The 19,599-nt window shown below is 39.9% G+C and overlaps 1 protein-coding gene across 7 annotated transcripts in view; it reads left to right on the forward strand.

The window, feature by feature from the left end:
- LOC131350846 (arginyl-tRNA--protein transferase 1) overlaps nucleotides 1-19,599 on the forward strand; it is an 80,094-nt gene that overhangs the window by 17,745 nt on the left and 42,750 nt on the right. For 5 of the 7 annotated variants that reach the window (XM_058385791.1, XM_058385794.1, XM_058385793.1 and 2 more), the window contains 2 exons: nucleotides 4,346-4,560; nucleotides 12,950-13,078. In XM_058385791.1, coding sequence (XP_058241774.1) covers nucleotides 4,346-4,560; nucleotides 12,950-13,078 — 344 coding nt within the window. Of the gene's footprint in view, nucleotides 1-4,345; nucleotides 4,561-8,511; nucleotides 8,641-12,949; nucleotides 13,079-19,599 lie in introns of all 7 variants that reach the window. The other 2 variants (XM_058385789.1, XM_058385792.1) reach the window with 2 other exon arrangements.

A 19,599-nucleotide genomic window follows, 5' to 3' on the forward strand; every position in this document is an offset into this window, starting at 1 on the left:
CTTAATATTTCAAGCTCCCCGTGCTCATATTTCAAATGTTTCTGATTTGTTATTTGTGAAATTCAACATGTAGATCTTCTCTTGTGGATTCTCCTCTTCAGCTCACTCCACTTGAATTGAGTTTAATGGTCAGTGGACTGGGAAGGCCACGTCAAACCCTTGATACTGAGGTCACTGAACCATTTCTGTGGTCATTTGAATGTATGTTTTGGATCGTTGTCCTGTCGAGAAATCCAACTACATCCTAGCTGTCACTTTTTGCCAAAGACAGTCAGCTGTTTAGTTCTCAGTGCCTTTAGAGGAAAAGCAGCCCATACATCTCAGAATCTCCATCATACCTACCAGCAAGGATTAGTGTTTTTTTTTCTCCTAACTCTTTTAATCCGAGTCTGTAAGTCCATTTTTATTTCATCTGACAATAATAAAATCCAGTTCCAAATTTCCAGTATGTGTTCTTTTGGTCTGTTGACCATGCAGCTGGTGTCTAATTGTATATATTGAGACTCTGTGACCATAAAACACTTACATCTTTTTGTGAATCTCCACCTGAGACCGTGAGGAAGTTTATTTCACCATATTGCACAACCCAAATCTTTAAAATTCTTTTCTGAAATATCTTAGACGTCTTCATATCCTTTTATAAATAGAAAAAATATTACATTTTTAATCTGCTTGTTTAAGGGTTATAGATTTATACTTAACCTTTTAAAATAATAATTATAAAAATTTGTTAGGGTTTTTTTTAAAACCTTTTTATGCATAAAATATTATTTGATTAATAAATTCATTCATTAATTATATTTATATGAATTATTAAACAGTTTTTTTTTAATGATTTAGGGTTGGGAAATTGTTCACAAAGCGATATCACGTGTTCCATAGTCGCATGTCGTGGAAATGGCTTTGCGAATCTTGATCTAATATCTTTGTCTTATCGCCCACCCCTTTTCCTAATCCTTCTCAAGAATGCTTGGGGGTGAAACACATGCGCATCCTCTCCTAGGCTGCTTCGTCACGGCTCCACTTCTCGTTCTCTCTGTCAATAATGTTCAGCATGTTCAGGCGTATTGATGTTTTTATAGATGTTTCTTGCTTTATTTTATTCTCTAATCTTCTCTGTCATTTCTACATCATGTTTATGAACAGGATGTACATGCCAGTGCAACAGGAAGTCATGGATGATGTGTAGTGTATTTCAGTTAAAGGTTAAAAGTCTGGTATTTTCCCTGTGAGAAAATGAAACACAAAAGGTTTCTTATCATGATATGTACCAAGGGTGCCAATAGATTTGGACCTGGAAATGGACATGGAATATTTGGCTTTGTGCAAGACCGTGTGTGTGTGTGTTTAGAATTCAGAGCAATTGACCTTCTGGTTATTGCTTGTAGTAAGTGTCTTTCCACTCCTCTGCATCTCCGTTCCTCACTTCCTGTGTTTTCCTGTCCCATAAAATATAGTGCCAGAGGCATCACTCATGCAGAAATACTTTAGGGCTAAGCACTAAATATACACCTCACTGCCCCCTCAGGAGATATTGTGTGTGTGTGTGTGTAAGTAGCTTATTTGTTTCTGATGTGTATGGGAAAGAGTGTGTACCACATTACACGTGCCAATGGTGCATGTAGTTTAGTGAGCTCATTATTTTGCGTGTACGATCTATTCACACATGGTTCCCATAGCAAACGTTAGTCCTGGGTCTTTATGATGTGTTAACGGCTCAAAAGGGAGAATCTGTCTTCAAGAGGAACACATCTCATTCCCTTCCTGTATATCGCATGCCTTTTGGTAGAGTTTGTGTTTACAAAAAGAAACCTTCCTAACAGTTATTCACAGACGCTTTATACACTAGATGCCATTCAGTGCGTTGGAAACGGATCTACGATGACAATAACACCCTGTAATGTCCTAGTGTGCGTGCACTCAAGTTTGTAGCTCGAACACAGCTCTGGACATCAAGCAAGACAGTAACAGGGCCCAGGCCTCAGCTCTGGAAGCAGCCCAGCATCTGCTCTGCCTCTTCTGTGTGTGTTTACTTTACAGAGAAAAAAACAGTCCAGCGAGTCGCACGTCCTCGCTCCGTGTTTATAATGTCCGTCGGAAACGTTCCCTATTTAGCCGGTCGAATTTATGAACAGGAAAAGTTAGAAGGTGAATGAACGTCATAAGGAAAAACTAATCGTCACCTAAGCCGATAACTCGCTGTCAACCCTCGTGCACCGCTAGGGAAAGAAAATCACGACTGTGTTTTTATTTCGGGGAAAAAAACAGAATATATTTTAAAAATGAATAATAAACAGCGTGTAGATTTCTCTTAGGAACATTGAGAAATTTCTAGGTTTTAGTTTCAGTCTTTTAGCACACGATCAGGGTGTATGATCTTACAAGTCCGGTGCTGACTTGTCCATTTCACTATGATTTATTACCCACAGTTTCTGGACTGTTTGAGGGGTACTGTTTCTTTCCTATGCACCGTGTATCGAGTAGCGTTTGGGTTTTCGTTCTTCCGGGCTCTCTCTCTCTGTCTCACTCTTGGCGGGTGACGGGGCCGGCAGTGGGTATGTGGGCAGCTGGCACGAGGCCAGGCAGGAAATGGCCTTGCTTTCCTTATTGCTCCAAACAGGATGTCAGTGTGTAAACTTTTGCTCTCAGGGTCTGGCTTCAGCCCAGAAAGTAGGGGAGGAGGAGGAGGAGGAGGAGGAGGAGGGGGAGGAGTGGACATCAGTGTAAAATCAATTGAGGAAAGCCTCTTTCCCTTTGCACACACAGCAGATCACATTTTGCTGTTTGTTCTTTGAAAACATAAGGAGGAACTGAATTTCAGAAATCCATGGAGAAGAGTTGAAGTGCAAAGGTTTGGATGATATGATGATTTAAACTGTTATCATTAATAATAATATTTGTTCTGTGCTGAATATCATCTCACACCATTACACTCATCCACCTTTATTTGTTTTTTCCTGTCCACATTCTGTCCAGGAATACCTGTGTGGTTTTTTTTGTTATTTTTTGTCCACGGAGCCCTGGGCCTGAGCAAAAAGCCTCCTCCCTGCTTCCATTTAAACCTGAGAGGTCTAAAAAAAAAAAAAAAAAAAAACCTGCTAAAAGCAGCAGGAGCCAGTGAACAGAGTGCATGTTGTTTTACAGCCTCGGCTACAATGATGTCATGTTGTCGGAGGACGAGAAAATGAGTTCCATGTCCACGGAAGGACTGAATCCCGTTCTTCACTACAGTGAGCTAGAAAGCCTCCTTCGGCGATGGAGAGACGGCTTTGCAGATTGCACACATGCATCCTCGCCATGTGGCTTCCATATGCAAACACGTAGACCATCTTGCATTACTTTCAAAATTTGCTGGAAGAACTATAAGAAAAGATTTTTTTCCTTTCTTTTAAACACGCAAGTATAGGCATGCATCCCCGTAGCCCTGCAGCTATCCAGCACATAGCAATTGGAAACACGCTCTCACACCCAGCAAAATGGCTCCAAATGTAGAATTCGCGCAGTATCTGCTGCCCATTATAGTATTTTTCTTGTGGCTGTAATATCCTCCATTTCAAACTGTTTGGGGGAAACACCCGCTTTGATTGTAATTGAGTTTTGAAGTCAGCGTGCAAAAGGTGGTATAAATCTTGCTGCTGCCTTCTGTGAAGCAGGTTTATGTTTCTTGCTATAAAGTTCCTAGCTGTAACGTTCCTAGCTGTAACGTTCCTAGCTGTAACGTTCCTAGCTGTAACGTTCCTAGCTGTAACGTTCCTAGCTGTAACGTTCCTAGCTGTAACGTTCCTAGCTGTAACGTTCCTAGCTGTAATGTTCCTAGCTGTAACGTTCCTAGCTGTAACGTTCCTAGCTGTAACGTTCCTAGCTGTAACGTTCCTAGCTATTTTTTCCTTTGCTGTGACTCCTGAAGCTTTTGCCACTGAATTCACTTCTTCACCAATGCCACCAATCTCCAGTTAGCGGTTAATTAATTCACGTAGCCAGATTGTGAAAGAGTGTGATAAATGTTGGCGTAGCAAACGGAGACAGACATTAAACACTGAACGAAACACTGCAGCCTCATGATTCGATGCTGTTTATCCACATGAGCACATTAAACATGGCTCCTTTCTCTCTGTGCCTATACACACTGTATGAGCAGCAGCTATGGGTTTTTATCTTAATAACTACACAGTTTATGGGTGTAGAATATTGAGCTGTAACTGTAACTGCTATAACACATATTAAGTAATATAATAAGTTCATAGTCATCTTGACAACTGTCAGCTTAATACACCAATGATACCAAAAACAAAAATGATTCCAAAAAAAAATTCAATCTTCTCTGTTCTGATTCCTGTTGACTCAGGAGTGGGAGCCGACCCTAGCAAACCTCCTTGCCGCAAAGCCAAGGATATCCGGAAAGAGCGACGACTACAAAAGGAGCAGCAGAAGCAGCAAGATGGAGGAGGCACTGCAACAAATCCCAAGCCTCCTCCAGCAACGCCAGCATCCGGTCAACCCAAACCACTAGAGGAATTCATCAATGACTCCGTGCCTGATGACCCTCTTCATCGCTTAGAGGTTAGAAATCACTAAAATATAATTATTCATCACGAATCAAGCAAAGCATTAAAGTCAAAGATGAGATCGAGAAAAATCTTTTGCAGTTGGTTGGGTGAGATCAGCTTGTCTTTGCTAGAAACATCTATATTTTGACCCATGAGGCACAATTCAAACCAGATTTCTTTTTGAAGTAACCACTCGGCTTGAAAGTGACGGGGGTCATTGGATTTTTTTTTTATTTTTAAAGCAGATCGCTGGACAACGACGGCCTCACCTCACCAAGGTTACCTTGCACTTTTTAATGTCTGCTTTGCTTCAAACCATTTAATTATTTCATACATAAAGCATTCAGCACACAAGACGAAAAAACCAGCACCGACTCTTTCCCGGAGCGTGTTTGACATGTGGTAACTGTGCGCTGTTAAAGTGCAGTTCCTCCAGCGTGTCGGTGTCAGCCTATCTCTGGCTCTCTGGCAGATCGGAAAACGGAGGAGTTTCTGCTAGCGTGTGATATATCCCACACTTCCTCCGCAGGCTTCTCCTCACTTCATCAGCCGCACCGTTTGGGATGCCGTCCGAGGCCATTAAGCCTGGAGAGAGTCGAACACACGGGACGTGCGGCACCAGCTTCTTAATGAGATGTTTACTTGTGTGCAATCAACCCCACTCTGACTGTGCTTTATCATCCACCGCACGCTGCTTGCCATAAACAGAGTTCTCACTAACACAAATTAGGGGTACTTAGTTACAGGCTATTTTTTTGTAATGTGATTTTTTTTTTTTTTTTTTTTGTTTCTAGTACACGTTTCACAAAATTGCAGCCAGCCAGCAGAGGTTCTATATGTGAGCAAAACCTCAAAGAAAAAAGCTCACAGATTTTTCAGCAATTTTTATTTATATTGTCTCATCCCAAGCGGACGAGATTTTGAGGCAGGAACCAAAGTCATTACTGAGCTTTGACTCCAGATTTGAATCATGGCAGCCTTGTCTTTTATAGTTCGGAGCGACTCGGGCCAAGATTTTGATTGCTGTTTGCTCCATTATCCTTGCACTTTGTCAACGTTAACAGGCTGAAACCTGGGACACAGGAAACCCCAGACATAGTCCAGCAATAACACAATCATTTGTCACTGAGTTAATAAACAGAAAGAGCTGATTGACTTTTTCCTCTTAGAAAAACTCAATAACTGTTAGTCGATGCAATGCGCAATAACTATAAATCATTCCTTTGCACAATTCCTGAATATTAACAAAAGTTATAATATTATAATATTTATATATTATATATAATATTTAATAAAATTGTGCCATGTTCATGTATACAGTGCATCTATGCTATGAAGTCTTTCTATTCCTGGTTACCATAGTAACAGTGTTTATCAGTGGGTGGCGCAGCTAGTTTCCAAATCACTCTTCTCTCTGATAAAATGAAATATTCTGGAGGGAGATTTGGCATTTGTGTATAAAACCTAGCAGTGTATATCTGCATCATATCATATATATATATACGAGATGAGAGAGAAGCAATGTGAGCTCTTTGCGGTGGATCACATGCGTGCACTCAGTTTGTCAGATGGCTGGCCGCGCCCACATCTAGTCACGAACGCTTGCTGTCGCTCATGTCACAGGAAGTCACCAGCTCTCACTGGAAATGAATGATTTCCACTGCGAGTCAGTGTACGTGTAAATGTAGCATAAGTCATAAACAATGAAATGCCCAATGTCATTTCCTAGAGTGTATTACGGCTTTAACTGGATAACACTCATACAGATGTGAATCAAATTCATACAGCAGTTTGGTAGATGTGTGATTTTTTTTTTTTTTTTTTTTATCTAAAGAGAAAAACTTTGTAGTGTTATCTTTAGGTAAACGATCCCTTTAATGAACTTTTCGTCCAGTAGAATTAAATTCATGCTTTGACCTGCGGCCTCCTCTAGGGGGCAGTGGAAGCACAGTGAAAGCTTCCTTTTGTAACCCTGGTTTTTCCAGAGGCTTCTTTTTCTCCATCTTCTCACATTCACTTTCCCTGAACGTTCCTGGTGCTGTTAGTGTTAGGAGGACGAAGCTTGCTGTATCTTGGTTACTCCTTGTGTTCTTGTACACAAAATGTCACCTAAAAACCCCAGTCAGGCTGCTTAAAAGATACACCATCCATGCATCTCAAGCAACCCTGCTCCCTTTTGAAAGCGAACGTAGCTGTTTCTTCATATTAATCCAGGAATCGAAGTAACAGCCAACCAAAATAAATCTTATACCAGTTTCCTTTTAGATCCCAGCGTGGAGACTTGAGAAGCATAAGCACTTCATCCAACACAAATATGACAAGAAGGACTAATAATTAGAAGCTGGATTGCTAGTTGAGTAAATATTTGAGCAGGGCTACTGGAGTTCAAGAAGTTGTTAAAATCATATGTGTGTGTGTGTGTGTGGGGGGGGGGTCAATTTGGACTAAGATTTTGAACATAGCAATGGTCATTTTGGTCAGTTATATTCAACAGCACAACCTCTGAAATCTGCTTCATTACCGGTTGCTAACAGTTTCTCACAAATATTTTGTTAATCAAGTTCATCCGAAGGTAAAATATAGTAGATCATGACTATGACTGTTCTCACCTAACCAACTCAATGCAAAATCTATTCCAGGGTAATAATAGAGCGAGGACCAAACATCTGAGACCACACTGAAAATGATGCGTCTCAGTTGACGTACTACACACCATGCACTTTACCCTCTAGTGCATGAGTTTTATTTGGTACATCCTGTATCAAATACTAAGAAATTCTGAAATTCATGTCAACTTTAACGTCTATGATTTTGTCTTTTCACTTGTTATTGCTGTTTAGTTTTTTTTTTTTAATAAAAACTTTATTTATTTTAATTAAAACCAAATGCCAAGGTGAAACATTTACACTAGTGCTCTCAGACATTTTGGGCCTCACTGTACACTGACCAGGCGTAATATTAGGAGTGTAGAATTAATAAATGAATGTCCATTTTTATAATGATTCAGTCTCATACAGTGCTATAACAATTATATTTCTCACACATAAATGCTTTTATAATATAGAGTATACACCGATCAGGCATAACATTATGACCCCCTGCCTAATATCTGTAATATAAAACAGCCCTGACCCGTCATGCACTATGTATTCTGACACCTTTCTATCAGAACCAGCATTAACTTCTGCAGCAATCTGAGCAGCAGTAGCTCGTCTGTTGGATCGGATCACACGGACCAACCTTCGCTCCCCATGTGCATCAGTGAGCCTTGGCCTCCCATGACCCTGTCGCTGGTTCACCACTGTTCCTTTCTTGGACCACTTTTGATAGATACTGACCACTGCAGACCGGGAACACCCCACAAGAGCTGCAGTTTTGGAGATGCTCTGATCCAGTCATCTAGCCATCACAATTTGGCCCTTGTCAAACTCGCTCAAATCCTTACGCTTGGCCATTTTTCCTGCTTCTAACACTTCAACTTTGAGGACAAAATGTTCACTTGCTGCCTAATATATCCCACCCACTAACAGGTGCCATGATGAGGAGATCATCAGTATTATTTGTGCTCATAATGTTATGCCTGATTGGTGTACATATTAATGTTTTAAAATAATAATTTATCTTATTTTTACATTTATGAGTTTCTGATCATAGATATTTTGTATATTTTGAGATTTGACACCAAGTTGCTAGCTCCTACCATTTGTTTAAAAAAAAGAGAGATGCAGTTACTGTTTGTAGCACATATGTTGCCATGGATACCTGTGAATGGACTGGACCACCCTTGACCAAATATTATTTGTGTCATGGTTACAAGTAAGTGCAACCTGGTGTAAATTAATTTGTGCAGTATTTATGTTCTTAATGTACTTCTTCTGTCCAAGGTATCTGCATTTCTGACTCAGCTCAATAATGCACCTGTTCATTTATTTTTTCCCTTGGTGAACATCCTTTTCTTTTGAAGGTGAGGCTAGTGCGCTCCATGCCACCCAGTCCACAGTTCAAAGCTTCTTTCGACGCCTCTTACCAAGTGTACAAACTCTACCAGACGGTTGTTCACCACGACCCACCTGATAAGCCTAGTGAGAGCCAGGTCAGAGGTCACACAGCTTCTTCTGGGGTGGGACACTTGACTAAGTGGACATGACATGGCCTTCTTTGAGATGTAGTCTTTAGGTTCAGTCATTAATAGATATCTGGTAAAAATCAGGGAGATTGGATGTGAAGTGGGATCAGGTTGGAGCTCAGTAGGCGTGTAAAAACTCTACAATCCTGTGTTTTGCTAGGAAGCCTTGTTAGCAAGCACTTTAATCTTAAGAGATGTGTCCTGTTCTTGCATCACATGCATGTCCTAGCTAGTGTCTACATTCACAACATGTTTAACCATGAGGTGACAGCGTGTAGTGGCCAGGTGAGTTATATGACCCCTTTGTTTTCAGATTATGGAAAGAAGAAGAAGAAGAAAAATGGAGCACATGCTAGTGAAGATACTTCATAAAAAACTATCCTAATGTGTATTTAGTGCAGCAGGCAGTAGTATTCAGAAACACACACGTTACCCATTATTCATTCCAAATTAAAATTTTTATTTTGCTTTTAAGAATTGTTTATCTAACTATGAATTAAAGCAGAATAGCCTGAAGCTACTTGTCCTAGACATCCAAATTAGTGATTTTTTCCCCTCTCTGCTTATCTTGCTATGGCTTCATCTGAGGACAATTATTCACAAGTTCTTTACCTTAGAGGAAGCACAGATTTGAAAGCAATGATTCAAGGCTTTTGATCTTTCCTAAGAGTGAAACAAAATGAGATAATCAGTGCCTTTTCTGTGTAATTTTCAAAGTCATAAGTTAAAAAAATATATAGAGTTTAATCTCGAGTTTCATTGTTTATAAAATGCACATATTAGCTTGTACTAGGTAAGTTTGATGCTTCACTTATGAAGAATGACTTTAGTAGGAACACCTCTACTCCTTCTCATTCATTCAAATATCCACTGGGTTAATCACGACGCAAGAACTCATAGCCACACAGGTCAAGAGCTTCATGTGAATCTCAGTGACTTGTTGCCGGACAGACTGGTTGGAACCTGCTAATCATCTTAGGCTTTCATACACAGCAGACTGAAGAGTTTACACATGGTATGGAAAAACAAAAGGGATCCATTGAGAGGCAGGTCTGTAGGTAAAAATGCTTTGCTGATGAGAGTCAGACTGATTTGAGCTAACAGGAAGGAAACAGTGACTCTTAATAATCACTCTGTACAACCGGGATGAGCAGAAAAGCAGCTCAGAATGCACAAACCTGAGGTGAATGGGCTACAACAGGAGAAACGGTATCCACTCCTGCCAGCCAGCTCTGTTGCTGCAGTGGCTTGAGCTCAGGTATAAACCAAGGATCCTTGAGCTGTGATGCAGTGGCATCACTGAACCATTTCATTTCAATTGCATTTGAGTGCAATGATGCAGCGTCTGTGAGAAAGAAGTTTGAGGAATGTGACGACTTGAGCTAAGGTGAAAGTGATTTGTGGGGTAAAGAAAGAAAAAATCTAGACACAGAAAGCACACAGACATTAATAAGCCGATTGTTTAAACAGAGGTGTGATGGAATAATCTGTTCAAACAAATCGGATATGAGGCAAAGCTGAAGCCTAGGGGAAAGGGATTGAGCTCGGGGCTGCTTGTGAATGTGCGAGAGAGAGAGAGAGAGAGAGAGAGAGAATGAATGAATAGAGTCTTCAGAAAGAAATGGACATGTAAGAGGGGGGAGGAAATGAGAAAACCGCTCCCATAAGTAGTGGGTACGCAGTGTTTCTACAGGTGTCCTGGTAAAATTGGGTGGATGTTAGTCTTAAACTGCTTGGGCTCTTGAGCAGGTATTATACCTCCCTGCTTTTCACTGGCTGTACCAATAAACATTCATCTTCTGTCCGCTTGTGCCCATGTGCAGACTAGCGTCTGAACCTCTGCGGTTCTGTTAATGAAATTCTGCTCTGTTTTTGAAGCCACAAACGTCATTTTCCTATTAGTTGCCCGTAAGCCACCTGAAACGCAAATTCTTCACAAAAGAATTGATCTCCACGATCATGCAACGGCTGTATTTTAACCTCTTTGGTAGAGATCAATGGTGCACTATGTAGGTCATAATTTCAGTTTTTCCATTTCTTGGGGACTTCTAATCCTCAAACCACAGTTAAAAAAAATTCCCTTAGTTTTGCCTCCATTGAAACTTTTTCTGTTATCGTCATCTACTACTAGAATTCTTGTCTTTCACGCGGTTATGCTATGAAGTCATCTGTTATAAACTACAGTGTTGTTTTTGTGGCACCGCACTCAAGTCAAACACCAAAGATTGACACCAGTTGGCTCACGTTTGGACAGGTTTAATTGTTAGCTAGAGGCCGTGGTAATGGTTTAATGGGAAAAGCAAACGCAAGGTTTGGATCCGTTTTTAATTCAATAGTCAGTAATGAAAGACTCAGAAAACGTACTGTATGATCAAACTCCACTTGAGATTGATGGGCTTCAGCAACTGTGCGTCTTTTTTTCCTCCTCAGGGACGGTACTAGTACATACAGTAGTGCTTCAGATTTCCTTATAACCGTCCAATATAATAGTGAATAGTGTTTAAAAAAAATACTTTAGCACAACTTCACCTGCCTTCTAAACTGTTACCAAAAGTTTTGGGACACCCCTCCAGATCATTGAATTCGGGGGTTGGGTTTGGCCCATTAATGCCAGTGAAAGGACCTCTTAATGCTTCAGCATACCAAGACATTTTGGACAATGTCATGCTCCCAACTTTGTGGGAACAGTTTGGGGATGACCCCTTCCTGTTCCAACATGACTGCACACCAGTGCACAAAGCAAGGTCCATAAAGACATGGATGAGAGAGTTTGGTGTGGAGGAACTTGACTGACCTCAAACTGATAGAACACCTTTGGAATGAATTAGAGCAGAGACTGTGAACCAGACCTTCTCATCTAACATCAGTGCCTGACCTCACAAATGCGCTTCTAGAGAGGAATGGGCAAATATTCCCATAAACACACTCTTAAACCTTGTGAGCCTTCCTAGAAGAGTTGAAGCTGTTATAGCTGCAAAGGGCAGGCCAACTCCATATTAAATTCATGTGCATGTAAAGGCAAATGTCCCAAAACTTTTGGCAATATAGTGTGTAACATGTAACATGCATGCAGTTATCCTGAATGGTAATTTTTTTTTTATTCTAGCCTATTTTTGTTCCTTCTCATTTTTTAATTCACAAAATCTAATGGTCACTGCTGAAACAGGTTGGGAAAAAAAAACTCTTAGGTGACTTTTACTTCATGGTGACTTTACTTTCTGTCTCTGTCCAGTTTATGGTAATGCATGCTGTCTGCACGCTTCAGGGGTTTCCTCAGGATCCCCCAGTTTCCTCCAGTCCAAAGACATGGCTTGTATGCAAATTGCCATTGTGAAAACTGTAGTGTGTGTGTGTGTGTGTGAACGTTTTTGCCCTCTGATGGGCCCCTGTCCACCTTGTGCACCTACTCTGTGTAGGAGAAGTGCTAGAGAAAATAGAATATGTCCAGTGCTTCTGTTGTTTCTTTTCCTTTGGTTTGCTTAGGAGTAACATATTCCTGCTGCTTGTGAAACACACACACCAGGCTTATTATGTGAAGCACTAAAAATTACTAATCCATATAGCAAGAGATTTAAGAAATGAGTAATGGTTAAAATGCTTTTATATTTAGGCTCGGGTTTTCTTTGGTGGTTGTTACATTTTTTATGTCTTCATTCAATATTGAATGTTCTTTGTTAGTTCTGGTGTGTGTGTAAAATTGTGCAACACAAGACAACAATGATAAACCATCTCAAGTCTCTTTTCACCACATTTTTTAGGACTGTTACTGGAATGACGCACACTTGGATAGTCCCAGATATAAAAATCCGGTCTTTTGGGATTTGGCTTTTCACCGCTGCTTTAAAATTGGGAGCAGGGCAGAGTGCTAGCCTCACCTTCAGATTCCTGTCGTCCTCCATTCCCTCCATTATCCCCATCACTGTTCCTTTGCTCTTGGATACATGATACGGACAAATAACAGCAAATTAGTCTTCTTGAGAGCAGAAGATGAAACATTTCTTAATGGATCTTTTACAAAGAAATGTTGAAAATTTTTATGTTTATGAATAGAACTGTTGTTTCCTTGTAAGCTCATCTTGTGATCATCCTACTGCTTTCTCTTTACTTGGTCTCTTCCTCCCCATTTATACCGTTCTTCCTTCATTCTAAACCTCTACGCTTTGCTTCTTCTCCTTGTATCTGGTCAATGTTCATTTTCATTCCCCTGTTCAATTCTGGTCACTGGGCCATTTTCCTTATTTCCCACTAATCATCCTCCATCCTGCTGCCCTTGAAGGTGAGGCTAGTGCCGGTCAGCTTTGAGGACCCTGACTTCTTGGCGTCTTACAAGCAGTCAGTGGAGCTGTTTGCCCGTTACCAGATGGCCATTCATGACGACGAGCCATTCGAATGTGATGAAAACCAGGTACGAGTCTTCTCCTGCATACATACTTTCTCAACTCTTAGAAGTTTTTTTATTGTTTTTTTTTCCCCACCCACTGCAATAAAGAATTTTTTTTTGCACAAGAGCTGCTTGAGCCACAACATGTTAGTCAATTTGAGTTTTTTTTCTTTTTTTCTAGGATATTAAGAGCTGTTTCCTGTGTGCGTATAAAAGAATAATTTAGAAGAAGTGTACTTTTCTTTTGGTTTTATTGTAAGAGCTAGCTATTTAGCTCAGTAGAAGTGAAAGCTAATCATGAATAATTGTTCTTTGATATTGCATATGCATGGAAAACTGCAGTGGGCCTAGAGGAGAGCCTTGTGGAACAAAAAAAATATGTATATATATAAAATATATGTATGCAGAAATGATACGTATCTCTCTTTGGAGACCCTGTCTATCCTGCTTGGTGCTGTTCACAAAAACCAGGCTGTGACACTTCCTTACAGGATTAACATTCACGGCATACAGCCCTTATGCAGGGTGACTTACATTTTTTATCTCATTTTATACAACTGAGCAATTGATGGTAAAGAGCCTTGCTCAAGGGACGTAGCCCAAGACTTTAACTGCTAAGCTGCTGCATCTCTCAATAGTGCCCTCAGTAGTGCAGGTGGACAAATTCCTTAACACCTGAGTTGGCAGATTAAAGTCCCTTAAGCATCTAAGGTGGTAAAGACACTGATACTCACTAAGGTGCTAATGTGACTGGACTGTTAGAGGTCCTGCATCATGTCTAGAAGAATATGTTGTGTATGTGAAATAAAAGGCTGCACTATGTTCACGTAATACAAGCAAACAAACACTGAATTTGTTTCAAATAACGCACTGGTCTTGGATCTACGAAACTAGTTCATGATTCTGAAGAGGATGTCAGTGACATTAATTCAGTATTTCCTGACATCAAATTGTTTGGCTTTAAATTATTTTTTTTTTAAATCTTGTCCAAAAAAAGTGTAAACTCATTGCTGCTGCATACTGTTGGTATTTGTGTGACTTTATTGATAAATTAAATAAAAATCTAGAGTTATGCTGATCTAGTGACTGATCAGTGCTTTCGTTTTAATTAATTAATTCTTTTTATTTGTCAAGATCTCTTACAGCTCAAATAGGTGTAGTTGAATAAGATTTGAATTGTTTATTTATTTATTTATTAATATTTACTAATTATTTATTTATTAATATTTATTTATTTATTTATTTATTTTTTAATTTTCTATTTTGTACCATGCACACAAAACTCCCCCATAAACTACAGTGGTTCATGTAGTGTACTTTCATGTGCATCCAAATTTGAAAACTACAGACACTCGAAATTTGGCCCACGTTTAATTATGAGAATGCTCAGGTGTGCCTTTGCCATCCTGCTTTCCTTCATGATGAAATGATCTACCTGATTATGTAAAGCAGGTCATACAAACAGTCTAAACCTTTATCCAAATTGTGTTTACATACCTGTCCAGGAGCAGCATTTGATCATTTTGTGTCTAGCTTCACCAGCGTCATTGGTAATAAACTACTCTATCATGGTGAAAGTGTTTGTTCTGGTTTTGCTGCGTTTTGATTAGTTGTTTCAAAACGTAGCATGTTTGCTCAGGTTGATTGTTTGGCTGTGCTGGAGGCTTACCGATTTAAGGCTGAGATGGAGGAGGAATAAACAAAAAGAAGCGTTCCAAACTGTAGTTACGGTTTTCTGAAGAGGTTTTCCCGTTCCACATAATACACTTGTGCTGAAGCTGTGGGTTATGCTATTATTTTTTAACATATTTTTGTACACTATATGGCTAAAGGTTTATGGACATCTGACCATCACACCCATATGTGCACCAACAAACTGTTAGCACAACGTTTAAAATACATGGTTGTAAAATACATGGATGACTTCGTGTGCTGTTGCTTTACAATTTCACTTCACTGAACCTCATCTAAGGAATCCAAACCTGCCCATCATGAAAGTGCTTCAGATGAACTCAATGAACTCTGTGAAAATGTGGTGTGCTCAGGTTGGAGTGGAAGTACTTGAGTGTCCAGCACAGAGCCCTGACCTAAACCCCACTGAACACCTTAGGGATGAACCTCCCCACCCAATACTAATACTCTTGTAGCTGAATGATCACAAGCCATGCTCCAACATCTAGGAGAAATCCTTAGCAGAATAATAAGGCTTATTATTAACAGCAGAAAAATGGAATAAAAATCTGGAATAGGATTTTAAACAAGCACATCAGGTGTGTGCAAACTTTTGGCCATATCGTTTTTGGCCTAACAGAGATGCAGCTAATCTATCTAGAGTTTTAGCTGGGAATTCTGGGAATGCTTGTTTATTCGAAAAGTCTGTTGTTTTCAGCTGTTTACAATATGAAGCCATTGGAAAAAAAAAAAAAAACATCAGGTCAATGAAATCTTCATGGCCATTATCAGTTCCTTAAAACAGACCCAGTTTTTGTAATCAATTGTAGTAGAATCTGATTGTTTGCAGGGAAAATCTGTAGAAAGACCTTTGAGATACTGCACATCTGTCCAGTGTTTGGACTTTTTTTTTTTTTTTTGTGATTCATTATTAGAACTAGCCTCTTGTTTATCTCCAAAAGAACAGGCTGGTAGGCAGTGTGATGGTGCTGTGAGCCCAGGCATGGCAGTCTGTGTAGAAACCGGTAACATAGAGCAGACCTAAAAGCTCTTGAACAACAAGGCAGTGTGAGAGAATGTTCGAAGGGGAAGGAGATCTCCAGCACTCTCTGTAACCTGTGAGAAGGTTTTTGTCCCCTCAGGCCTGGAAACTGGCCCGACTCTGCCAAGGGGGCTCAGCAAATCAATAAATAAGGCCAGCTTATAAACCATCGCTATGAATACTAAAAGCTGTGAGAGTCACCAGTCTTGCCCAGATTCTTTCCTTGTGCCATAAGAGAGCAGTGTTTATAGTGGAGAAGCTGTACATGTTGGTGAGTGCGTTTGCATTAGCTCAGCTCCAACTGTTTATGGCCTGAGTGGGACAAACACTCTTCCCTGAGAGTCTGGAGCAAGAACCAGGGCATGGGTGAAGCAAATCAAGCTGGATATACTTAACCAGTTACTCAGAAAGTTTGCCTTAATGTGCCGCATAAATGCCTTTGGCTCCAAGTTCCAGTAGCAATAATGGCTGCGATTTGTGCATTACTTATATATTCATACATACATACAAACTCTCTTCCTGGTCTCATAGCATTTAAGAGCACAAAATTATTCATTACCAGGTGGGTAAGTCAAACCATTCAACCTAATGTTAGCATTGATTGGTAGCTGCCATGTTGACCATGAAGAGGTGGCTGATGGGGGCAGTGAGTCAAGAGCAATTTACATAGATAATGGAGGAAAAATCCAGAACAAAGGCAGTGGTGTGATATCACATTAACATCATCTTAAAGATGTAATAACTGACATGTAGGATAGGGATGTACACTAATCAACATTTCACCTGTGGATATTGTCCTGTTTTGATAAAAGGAGTACTCAGAGACTTTCTGTGTACCCGAAGGACACACTGATGTCACACATACACAAGTGTATGATTTATTTATTTATTGATGATGATGCTCTGTTTATCAAAGATGGGCACTCGGTAACAAAATAGTAGGGTTGTTAGAATCTTTGGGTCAATCTCAACACCATTTTGGCCTCCCCTCATCTTTTTTTTTCTTGGTGCTACAAAGACATTCGATGGAAAAAACAGCTGGTAGCTGACTAATTCTCTCCAGGCCTTCAATAAGAGACATAGCCTACTGTTGTGTAGCGTTTAAAACCACAGGAGACTGCTTTCTCCAGAATGTACGTGTTTTTGTGTGTGTGTGTATGTGTGTGTGGGGCCGTGCTTTTCGGGTAACAGTAGAGATGTTATAATGAGTTATTTACAGAAATGGTGTTTTATTGACCTCTAATGTGTTAAATGTTCCCAGACACACTCATGCAAGCAGATTTATCACACATATATGGGAGGACACTCCTTCTCTCTCTCTTTCTCTCACACACACACCCACACACAAACATGCTCTCTATTGCTGTCTCTTACTCTCATTCTCTGTTAAAGATGACTGTGTGTCCAGTACAGGAAATCTTGCTGTGCACACAGAAACACAAATGAAAAAGAAAGATTTTTCCCCTTTTATTATATGTTTTACAGTTGTGTGTCCTCCTTAGACCTATCAAAATCCTGTGGTTTGGAATCATGAGTCTAATAATTGTATGGGGCTCCTGGCATGAGCAAGGTGTGTGTGTGTGTGTGTGAGAGAGAGAGAGAGAGAAAGAGAGAGTTAAGGGTATATGGTCACGCTCTTGTCTGACTCCATTACTGTCTTGCAGCCAGGCCAAGCCAGGGGGTAAGGATAAAACTCACCTTTCTGGCGCCTGGAGGAAGCTATTACACACACGCACACACAGAAAGAAAGACAGAGAGAGAAGGACTAGAAGAAAGTCTGTATATGATCGCAGACTTTAATAGGAACACCAATTTTAACAGGCTTGTTGAATTTAACCAGTTTCGTTAAGCCCGTTAGAGTGTTATTAAAGTGGCCAGGTGAACATATACATACATTTTTACTTTCCTTTGCCCATCACAGCCCTAGATGCTTGTTCTTGATACCGTCCTCTGCTGGTCTAATCTGTCTGCATTAAGGTTCTCTGTGTTGTGAGATGATTTTCTGTTCTCAGGGTGATTTTTGAGTTCCTTCCTGTTCTTTAACCAGTCTGTCCATTCTCCCCTGACCTCTCTCACCAACAAGGCGTTGTCTCTTGTTTATTCAAACCATTCTGTGTCTAAACTCGAGACTCTGTTGTGTCTGAAAATCTCAGCAATGTCTGAAATGCTGAAATCAGCCTGTCTGCTACCAAGAACCATGCCAGTTCCCTGAGTATCACATTTTTTCCCCTCCATTTGGATGTTTGATGTTAATGTGAAGCTCTTGACGTGTATCACTGCGCTGCATCTGCCACATGCTAGGCTAATTGGATAATTGGTATGAAAGAGCAGGCGTTCCTAATAAAGTGATGCTTTAGCGTCTGTAACTTACTTCTGGATCGTGCGGCTAGGTTTTTCTCCCAGCGCCTTGTGCTGCCTGTTCTATTTAGTGTTGTTTCATCTATCTTTATTATGATGGCTTTTAGAGTGTTTCATGTTGCCCTTGCAGTTATAGACGGCAAGATTTGTGCTGAAGCACACCTCATACATCAAGGACATACGTGTGTGTGTGTGTGTGTGTCTATATGCGATTCTTGTAGCTGCAAGCGTACAAGCCACGCAGTTCAGCCGCTGTTTCTCATTTAGTTCGGTTTGTGAGCTCAACCTATAAATGCACCCAGTTTATCCATGAGACCTGAGAGTCACCCAGTCAGTTTAAAAAAAAAACAAAAAAGAAAAGCAGATCCACCAAACACAGTGGAAAAAATACTTGACAGACAAAACAGACAGCATGCACTAGAACATCCTGACAAAGGCAATTTGTTTGTCTTTGCCTCGTCTTTTTTTTTTCCCCCTCAATGCTCTAGGCTGTTAGTGTTGTTAAAAGCATGCTACAGTATGTTACCATGCACTGAGAACTGACCAAAACAAAGAAAGGGTTTATTGTTGGGAGAAAAATAGTGTGCGGGATAGATGATGGATTTCACAGAATTTAGAAATGTCGAAGGATAGATGGAGCATGAAAACGCTCATGGAAATAAAGTCAAGTTGGCCATGTCATGTGATATTTTTTATTTTATTTATTTATTTATGTGTGTGTGTATATATATATATTTTTTTTTTTTTTTTTTTTTTTTGGTGGGTGGTTATAAGGGTGTTTGGGGGCGGGTTTTTGTTGCATCATTTGCAATTAAATAACACACAAGATCCACAAATGCTAAGTGTTTCACATATCTAGCGTGAGATCCACAAATAAATCCGAACATATTTCTGTAACAAACAAATATATATTTAGTATCACATACAAACACAAAGCCACACACCGTATCGTTTATTTGTGGAACTGTCTGCATGCTGTCACGCATCATGTACTGTTTTTATTTATTTGTGGATTTCTGGAACATTTCAGGAATAGTGATTCATGCAGTTTATTACACAAATGTGTAATAACACCTCATGCTCAGGTCTTAGGAAAAAAAAATAGGAAAAAAAAAATCTAAAAATGAAAATTGTTATTAAGAAGACAACATTTTATCACGATAAATAATTAAAAAATATATTTGCTAAGAAATGCACTGATATGTGACCGTGAGATTGTTTTATTAAATGGTCTCAGAATAAACCTAGGAATTTTTTTATTTTTTTTATTTTATTATTTTTTATTTTGTACACAAAATCCGCACATTCCACTGACCATCTTAGTCTCCAGACACGAACCCTGTAGATCCTGAGGTCTGAACTGACGAGGATATCTTCATGCATGGAATACGACAGAAAGAAACTCCATGTTGTTCTACTTTCCAGGAAAGAAAATTCACCAAAATATTAATTCACCCCCTGTTTCAGCTGGTTC

This window comes from Hemibagrus wyckioides, linkage group LG03, assembly GCF_019097595.1.
Source record: "Hemibagrus wyckioides isolate EC202008001 linkage group LG03, SWU_Hwy_1.0, whole genome shotgun sequence".
In the NCBI taxonomy this organism is placed as follows: Eukaryota; Metazoa; Chordata; class Actinopteri; order Siluriformes; family Bagridae; genus Hemibagrus; species Hemibagrus wyckioides.